The sequence below is a fragment of the Felis catus genome, chromosome E3 (genome assembly GCF_018350175.1).
Source record: "Felis catus isolate Fca126 chromosome E3, F.catus_Fca126_mat1.0, whole genome shotgun sequence".
Taxonomy (NCBI): domain Eukaryota; kingdom Metazoa; phylum Chordata; class Mammalia; order Carnivora; family Felidae; genus Felis; species Felis catus.
Genome location: NC_058383.1, coordinates 28,819,501 through 28,829,209, shown reverse-complemented (window position 1 = coordinate 28,829,209; position 9,709 = coordinate 28,819,501). Strand labels below are relative to the sequence as shown.

The 9,709-nt window shown below is 40.4% G+C and overlaps 1 protein-coding gene and 1 non-coding gene across 6 annotated transcripts in view; both read right to left on the bottom strand.

Annotated features, from left to right (window-relative positions):
- Positions 1 to 9,709, bottom strand: part of PDXDC1 (pyridoxal dependent decarboxylase domain containing 1) — a 52,567-nt gene that overhangs the window by 23,645 nt on the left and 19,213 nt on the right. For all 5 annotated transcript variants that reach the window (XM_006942302.5, XM_006942303.5, XM_003998843.6 and 2 more), the window contains exons 4-8: positions 9,132 to 9,212; positions 7,136 to 7,282; positions 5,585 to 5,774; positions 3,096 to 3,164; positions 2,193 to 2,271 (exon numbers count right to left, since the gene is read on the bottom strand). In XM_006942302.5, coding sequence (XP_006942364.1) covers positions 2,193 to 2,271; positions 3,096 to 3,164; positions 5,585 to 5,774; positions 7,136 to 7,282; positions 9,132 to 9,212 — 566 coding nt within the window. The remainder of the gene's footprint in view (positions 1 to 2,192; positions 2,272 to 3,095; positions 3,165 to 5,584; positions 5,775 to 7,135; positions 7,283 to 9,131; positions 9,213 to 9,709) is intronic.
- On the bottom strand, positions 8,542 to 8,611 carry LOC111558319. The gene has a single exon (XR_002739040.1). It is a non-coding gene; the product is annotated as a small nucleolar RNA SNORD45 (small nucleolar RNA).

The following is a 9,709-nucleotide window of genomic DNA, read 5'->3' as shown; positions in this document are numbered from 1 at the left end:
CCTAGTATGAAAAGTCCTTTGTTTTAAAACAGAACATGCATTTTGAAGTTGGTTTAAACATACTGAACACTTTAACCCACCCCTTGTTAAGTATGTATACACTACAGGTTGGGTAGGGAAGTCCCTCTTCACAGAGCATGAGTAAAACCTGAACTCGTGCATTCTCCTGACTGTCTTAAACTTCCAGTTAGCAGAACCCCACCCAGTAAGCTTCCAAATCCCACACCAACTGCCTCAACAGACCCAAACGATGCAAGCGGTCCTTTTGCAGGGTTTGGGTCTATAAACCATTTATAGCTGATTTTTGTATAGACAGTGAGGGAAGAGTTAAGGTTCAGTTGTTTTTTTTTTTTTTTTTTTTTTCCCATATGGGTATTTACTTGTTCCAAGACCACCGGTGGAAAAGACCCACGTTTTTCCCTTGAAATAACTTGGCATCTCTGTAAAAAGCCAAGTGACCATATACATGTAAGTCTATTTTTTTTTATTTTTATTTTTTAACGTTTATTTATTTTTGAGACAGAGCACAAGCAGAGCAGGGGCAGACAGAGGGGGAGACACAGAATCCGAAGCAGGATCCAGACTCTGAGCTGTCAGCATAGAGCTTGATGCAGGGCTTGAACCCACAAACTATGATGTGAGATGACGACCTGAGCTGAAGTCGGATGCTCAAGTGACTGAGCCACCCAGATGCCCCCACGTGAGTCTATTTCTAAACTCTATTCTCTTCAATTATTCCCACACTTTCCTGGTTATCTGTAGCTTTATAGTAAGTCTAAAAATCAGAGAGCCTATGTCTTCGAATTTTATTTTTTCAAAATTATTTTGGCTATTCTCACATCCTCTGTATTTCCACATAAATTTTAGAATCCGCTAATCAACTTTTATAAGAAATTGTAGCCTGCCGAGATTTTGATAGGGATTGGTCTATAGAATCTACAGATTGGAGAAATTAGACTTTCTAATATTGAGTCTTCCAACATAAGCATATGGCATACCATCCCATTTATTTGGGTTTTCTTGAATTTCTCTTAGCATTATTTTGTAGTTTTCAGCGTACAGATCTTGCATATATTTTGGGTGTTTTTTTTTTTAATGTTTATTTATTTTTGAGACACACACACACACACACACACACACACACACACACACAGAGTGTTAACAGGGGAGGGGCAGAGACAGCAGGAGACACAAAATCCGCAGCAGGCTCCAGGCTCCGAGCTGTCAGCACAGAACCCGACCCGGGGCTCGAACTCACGAACCGCCCCAAGTGACTGAGCCCAAGTCGGACACCTAACCTACTGAGCCACCCAGGTGCCCCTCGCATAAACTTTGTTCAATTTAACCATAAAGTTTTCACTTTTTTGATGCTATTATGACTGGCATTTTTTTTTTTTAACATTTATTTATTTTTGAGACAGAGAGAGACAGAGCATGAACGGGAGAGGGTCTGAGAGAGAGGGAGACACAGAATCCAAAGCAGGCCCCAGGCTCTGAGCTGTCAGCACAGAGCCCAACGCGGTGCTCGAACTCACGGAGCGCGAGATCATGACCTGAGCCGAAGTCAGACGCCCAACCGACTGAGCCACCCAGACGCCCCTGTGACTGGCAATTTTAATTCAACTTCAATTGTACATTGCTGGTACATAGAAATCCTGCACTCCAGATCAATTTGCTTATTAGTGCCGAAGGCCTTTCTTTAGTTTCCTTAGGACTTTCTATCTATATAATCATGCCGTCTGCAAGTAAAAACAGTTTATTCTTTCTAATAGGTGTTGTCACTTAATGATTTTTCTTCCCTGATGCACTGCCTCAAACTTCAAGTATAATGCTGAATTCGATAATGGGAAGCTGAGCAGAAAGTGGGAGCTGAACTGCTGCATGCGAGGTGGACCTTCAAGCGTGACATTTTAAGATGCGATTCAGAAAGGAAGCACATGCAAGAGAAGTACTTACAGCCTAAATGAAAAAGCATACACACCAACAGAGTAAATCCCCAACAAACCAACAACTGAAGGGGATGCGAGGAGTGCCGTGTTCTAATTCTCACCACGATGCTGACACAAACTACCTTAAACACGAGGCAGACAAACATTTCTCAAAACCCAGGTTTTTTTTGTTTTTTTTTTTAGGCTAAGTACCTTGTCTTTCTCTTATACATCCAAATGGCAGATTCCGTTCACGATACCTACCGGCATTCGCTACAAGCAAAAGGGGCAGTTTTCCTCGTTCTAGATCCTCTTTAATCAGTTTCTCCAAGAAGGCAACATCCTAGATTGAAAGGCAAATCACAGTAACATGAAGCAACGGGCATAAAGCTGTACAGTAAGAACTTACAACTTTCAACAAAAACAAAGGACTCTCAAAATAACCACACAAAATTCTTATTCTTGACCATTTTTCCATTTTATCTAATCAGGGAGATGAAAATCAAAGTTTCCCTTGAAGACTAACTACAAAAAACAGTTAAATGAGATTAAAGTCAAAAACTGTATACATACAGGATGAATGTTTCTCTAGTTTTAAACACTAAGGTTTAAAGAAAATGTTCTCTCAAGTCCCCATATGTACCCAAAAATCCGTCTTTGATATTACTCACTGATGTATCTGAACCAGATAATCAAGGTACCTTGGAAAAAGAAACACAGGACCCTAAAACCTATCCTTTTTGCTTCTGTCTTCAGTATGGGAAAGCCTAAAAATACGCAGAATCCAATTCCAATCCCACATTACAATAAAGAACCTCATCTTCTAAATCTGCCCATTCACAAACCCAGGCAACAGTGACAACCTTTAAAAGGATGAACTTTAGAAGAAATTTATGGTGCTCATCTGGACTCCCATGTTTCTACTTAAATCAGGTGATACAGTAATGACAAGATTCCTGAGGAGGCAGGTGCTCCTGATGCTCCCCATCCAGCCCTCGCGGACTTTCAAACCCAGAAGCATGGATTAAGCAATGGGAAGATACAAGCAATAAACGAATAAACTAATAATTATGTGGAGGCCAGGAAACAGAACCTCAGCTGAAAGGAGGAAGACACCGTTTCAAAACACAATTCTGTATTATCTTACAAACCGAAGAGAGAACTCACCATCTGGTGCTGGGATCCAAACATAGTGTTACAGGGCACGCGGCACAGGCAGGGGAAGGGCAAGCCGAGCTGCCAGAAGAAACACACAATTCTGTAATCAAGATCCTTGTCACCATCCACTTATGTCCCCTAAAGACTGTGGCACCAAGACAAGTCACAGTTACTCTGTTTAAACAATCTCGCTTGTTAGGAATTCCTAATATTATAAATATGTGTTAAAGTATATCTAGAAAGTCAAGCTAAAATTTCTAGCAGCTGAGGTTCTTATAAGAAGACACAGACAATGTAAAATTCTCTGAGTCAGCTAAATGGGTAATTATTTTTGTTATATTCTAGAATATAACAAAAAATCAAATCACTTTTCCAAACTAAGGAACAACCAAGCTTTGAGCATTTTGGGAGATAATTTAGGATCCTTCCTCTGAGCATTAGTGGTAAATAACACCAGCAAAAGGCATTCAAAGAACAGTATCTTATTTATGGATCCACCCACTCTTAACAAGCAACAAATATGGATTAGCAGATGTACATTTCTTAAAAGGAGTGAAGTCAGTGTTATGAATGGAGATACTAACTGTCAAATACATTTTATATTCTTTATTTTCAGCTTTGAGGAATTTTTCAGGAATTTTTAAACAGTTGCAGCATATTGTTCTGTAACTAGACTTAGTAGCACCATTTAGAGACCAAACATTTAACGAACACTTTATGCACACCTTCTCCCTCCTTAAAAATTCTTCTTTTAAATTATGAGGAAAGGAAACCCGAGCAAAACACACATTAAAAAAAAAAAGAAATTAAAAGTGAAAATGCCCTCCCACCCCATAAGCCAACAATTAGCTACTGTTAGTATAAAACGTTCTAAACATTTTCTAAGTATTCGTATATATTTTTTTAGGTATGAAAAATATACATTTTTTAAAAAAGTAAGCTTTATGGGGTGCCCGGGTGGCTCAGTCGATTAAGCGTCCAACTTTGGCTCATGTCATGATCTCACGGTTTGTGAGTTTGAGCCCCACGTCGGGTTCTGTGCTGACAGCTCGGAGCCTGGAGCCTGTTTCGGATTCTGTGTCTCCCTCGCTCTCTGCCCCTCCCCCACTCGCACTCTGTCTGTCTGTCTCTCTCTCTCTCTCTCTCTCAAAAATAAATAAACATTAAAAAAAAGTAAAAATAAAAAGTAAAGTAAGCTCAATGCCCAACATGCGGCTCGAACTCACAACCTCAAGATGAAAAGTCAGTTGCATGCCCTTCTGACTGAGTCAGCCAGGTGCACCCCTGCCCCCCATACAGCTTTTGAAGACGGGACTGGGACAAGGGAGCTGTGGGTCTAGAAGAACATGGCCTGTAGTAGGTACTCAGTAAGTAATTTGTTCCAGGTTTCTGTAAGGACATTGTAAATCTCTCATTCTGTACACACTCAAAAAGAGGACGTCATTTCCTGCTGCCAGTGACCACAGCTCAAAATCAGCTAAGTCCCTGAGTTTCCCCCACCGATCCCCACAGGACTCCTTCATCTTACAAAAGATAAACCCTCACAGGGCCCCTGGCGGCTCAGTTGGTTAAGCGTCTGACCCTTGATTTCCGCTCAGGTCATGATCTTATGGTCCGTGGGTTTGAGCCCTGGTTGGGCTCCATGCTGACAGCACTGAGCCGGCTTTGAATTCTCTCTCTCACCCTCTCTCTCTGCCCTTCCTCCGCTTACCCTGTCCTGTGCTCACTCTCTTTCTCACTCTCTCAATAAAAGAACAAAACAAAAAACACCCAAAAACAAAACTAAAACATTCTCGGCCAAGAGGGTGAACGTTTTTTTTGTAGCCCCCTAATCGGGCTACATGTCAATGAGCGTAATGACGTCCCATGAGCGTCAAAAATGGTAATGCTCTTTGATCTAGTAATTCTAGACAGACTCTGAAAATCTATCTAAGGAATATAATCTAGAAAGTACTTTCTAAATATAGAAATTTCTAAATAAAGAAAAAGCTATATGCATAAAAAAGTCCCTAACACTATGCAAAGAGCACTTCCTGAAAATGGTCACAGAAAACAAAAGAATGCAAATGCTCTAACTGTCCAAAAGGGAAACAGTTGGCTAAAACACTATACAGTGACTTGAATGACTATTATGAAGATATTAAAAATAAACTGTACTTTGAAGAACTGTTAAAACAGGATATGCACCTGTTATAACACTAAGTGAAAAAAGCCAAACATAACCTTGTAAAAACACATACACACTCTCTGATTAAAATCTGGGGAAGAAAAATGTTAACTGTGGTTACCTTTGGGCAACTAAGCAATACATATACATACACACCTCTGAAAATTCATTAATATCTATTTACATATTTTCTTATATTGACAAAACAAGCATATTGTTTCTTTTCATTTGAAAAGAACTACGGCTAAAGAAATGGGCCTATGCACTTTATAAAGTTCCAGAACAGAGAGGAACACCATTTCTTTCACATGTCTACCTTATCCCATATTACCTGATTGCAAAGGTACTGGCCCAGGCCAGGCCTAGCAGCAGCACTAAGGTATATAACAGGCTTCTTGTTATACAGCACGTTGAAGCCGTCCACTACGAAGTCTTCGTAACAAGAGTGAAGAGCAAGCCTACAGATCTTTGCCAGTCCTTCTCTTTCCTCTTCGTGGAAATACGCGCAGCCGTTTTCATACCTGTGAAGACACAGCCACCTCTCGGTGTGTTCTTGTCTCTGATAAGAGACAGTTTTACATCCTCATTTTACTCTTGGGAGTAATTCTTTTCTTAATCTAGGAATTTTCACCTAGAGCACCCAAAGGAGATAGGGATCGCCCTCATCCTAGATGGCTGACCACACCTTAACAGCTGGAGGTTATAAACAATGGATGCAATCACCCTCTGTCCATACTCCAAAAAGAGCAGAAACTATGAAAAAAAGCAGCAGAGAATAGGAGTCCCTTAGATACAAAAAGGCCAGAGATCACGGTTTCAGCTTACTCTACAAGAAGGCCAGCACTGGATAACGCAGGCAAGGTCCTCAGCAGTTTCAGTCCAAAAACATTCCAAGTAAAGAAAAAGGTGAAAGCTGCTAGTCAGCCTAACTTCTGCTTTTACTATTGTCTGCCTGGGGCAAATTATTCTTCTCCATCTTCCAGAAAAGTAAGGAGAGAGAATTTCAATTACGGGTGGCAGATTTTTATTAGAAGAAAATCTCTCCTTTGCGATTCAGTTAGGCAAACTTAAACTCTTGCTTGGCCAAGCTGTTTTCCAACATCTGAAAGGGAGTCTGTCAAGTTAAATTTTCCAGTGTTAGGCAAACATTCCTTTTCCTTAAAAGCAATAGCATAGTGGCACCTGGGTGACTCAGTCGGTTAAGCACCCGACTTCGGCTCAGGTCGTGATCTCACGGCTTGTGAGGTTCAAGCCCCACTTTGGATCCTCTGTCTCCCTCTTTCTGCCCGTTCCCCCTCTCCCTTCTCCCCTCCAAAAATAAACAAACATTAAAAAAAAAAAAGTAACAGCATAAGCCCCAAAATACCACTGGTCCTGTGTCTTCTACTGAATCCTTATGTGCTATAACTCCTTAATAATGCCAACATTATCACAGCATAAAGCGTGATATTTCGCACAGCATAAAGCGTTCAATTTCATAACACATACTCAACTTCCTTATGGGAGCATTTTCCTTCTACTAAAGGAGAAGCTAATCCTTTGATTAAAAATACCTGCGACCACTTTCCTGCTCTTTCTTCTGTAGACAAGTGTCAAGTAGGAATCCTAAAAATAAGTAACTGCTGACATTATCCAAAATGTATGTGCTTATGTTCTCGGCTTTTGACATAAGCTAGTTCTTTCACTCATTTATTCCTCCTAACTATGCCATGAAACAGATACTGACGTTACCCCCATTGAACAGCTGGGGAAACTGAGGCACATAGATTTTTTTTTTTTTTTTTAAATGCAAGCCTTCCAAGAGGGAGGGGAAAAGGCCTACATGAACTCAGGCAGCAGAGCTCCAGGAAACAGTCTGTACCCAACTCATATACGTCCTTACCTGAAAATCCTGCACAGCCACAAAGTAGTGTCTGATAGTATCCTAGTTGTGAGTTTTCTGAGCTTCTCTTTGTCCAGAGTTGAAATATAAGCTCCCAGACTATGCCCCAACAAAGCTATATGACCTTGTTCTCCAATATTCTGGATTCTGTTAATCAAAATCAATTATATTAAAAAGTATTAGTCAAAATACGAATAAAGGAGTAAGACAAAACCTAGAGATATGGCATTTCTACAGAAATCTGTCAGACTTGAAATCCACCTAATGGCCTAGAAGGCAGAAATCCAGATAAGTTTAGAAAATTCAATGCGTAAAAAGTAATGATGATCTAAGGAAGATTTTACTGAATATCTACTACATATACAAACTGTGAATAGTTTTGTCCCCCATTTTTAAAAAAATCAAATGCCTGCTATAAGAACTATGGCGTGTAGAGCTGAGACAAAATGTGCAGAAATTAATTTTTTTAAAGAATCATTAGATGAAGTCAATTTCCTGCATTCAACAGCTACTTATAACAGTACAGCAAATTCAAGGGAACCAAGTATGTTTTATGTATCATTAAAATGGATGGAATACAGTCCCTTATAAAAAGTAACTGTAAATCAGTAAGAAAAAGACCAAAAAATTAGACAGGATACTGGAAGATATCCTGGATATCTTCCAGATACTGGAAGATATCCTGGATATCTTCCAGATACTGGAAGATATACTGGAAGATAATACAGGAGATAGTTCATAGCAAAGGAAATATAAATGGTTTTTAAAACATATAAAAAAGCCACTTAACTTGATTCATGAGAAAAATGCAAACTCAAATTATGCTGAAATACCATTTCTCACCTTGCAGACTGGCAATGGTCCTTAAGTCTACAAACAGCCATGCAGGCAAAGGGGTGGGGAAAGAGCTATTCTCACGTACTGCTGGTGGGACTGTAACCTGGCCTAATTCCACGGAGGGACACTCGGCAGGAGCTATCCAAATTACAGACACACAGCCTACCTGGCCCAGAAGTCCCACTTTGAGGACTTTCATCTCCAGAAACACTTGCTGGTATGATAAAGGACACACGTACAAAGTCACCGGCTGCAGCAATGTTTGCAACAGGGAACATGAACAGGCGATTTAACACCGTTCACTCATCCCAAGTAAAACGAAGCAGCTCTTCCAGGAGAGTGCTCCTTGTGCACTGATATACAGTGAACCCCGAGACATAGATGACGAAAGCAAGGTGCACAACACCAAACGGCGTTTACGTCCTGGAGGGAGTGCAGACCCTCGGCTTGTGTATACCTACACACAGACTATCTCTGAAGAGTACACAAGAAGCTGGCAACGCCGCTGTCTCTAAGGAGAACAAGAAGCTGGGGAGGAAGAGTACAAAGGAAATACCCCCTTTTCATTCAAGGTCACTGTCATTTTAGAATTTACATCAACTCTGGATTCGGCTAATACGTGCCGTCACATCGCTGACTGATAACTGCCTTTCTGTACTCTTTGTAGCTTCTGATATTTGAAAAAGGAGAATGACTTACTCCAAAAAAATTAAATTTAAAACAATTAAACATGAAACTAAATAGGGAGCTAAGCTAGATGAAAAAAAAATAAACTGAGGTTTCACAGACAACAGGGCCCTGCCACCAACAGATTGAGCTGTGGCACCTGCGGTCAGAAGCCACAGCACATCAGCAGAAGCAACCGGAAGCAGACACGCACACAGCAGTCATTCTTTGGTCCCTCCGCCAGCCCCTCTCTGAGAAACGATGCCATATAAGCTACAGGATTTCGTTTTCATAAATGCCTTCCTTTTACAAAATATATTACCCAACATATATTAAATGTCTCGCTGAGAAGAGAAAAAACGGACATTGTTTTAATATCATGTGTAACTGTGAATGAAGCACAGCTATTTCAGCAACTGGTCAGAATGCAGTCACTATCAAAGTCAAGGTCACATATACTTTCAGAGAGAAGCTGCCAACTGGTGTCCATTACCGGGGGCTCTGGGACTCCTCCTCTTCCTCTCCGTGCATCAGATTCTGAACTAGCTGGAGGATGCTCACCATATCTTGTCCACTGCAGAATCAAAAGAGAGTTGACAGACAGGTGGAAACAGCTCACATCCCCACCACTCTATTTCCTTCATTTAAACAAGCTGTGGTAGGTTGTGTTTTCTGTTTTGTTTTTTAATTGAGTAGCTAGAGGAGAAAGAACGTGTTTGAGATACAGGATACAGCTTTTAAAAACAAACCTCATATTAACTGAATTCTCAATATAACCAGGTATTTAAATCTTCTATCCAAATAGGAGACTGAGTTCTGAAAATTTCACCAGGATTACATTAGCAATATTTGTCTACCTGTTCATTCGAATCCAAGAAGAGTATTTAAAAAGCATGTTATAGGAACCAAAATAGTCCTTTTGAGATGCTGGAAGGTCACAAAAGCAGCAACCATACTCCAATGCCACTGGTATGGCTAGTTTTCTTCCATGCAGGGGTCCTGTCTGTTCTAACCAACTGAAACATGTAACGCAAACATCATTTATTACTTCTTCCTCAAGCAGGGAAACTA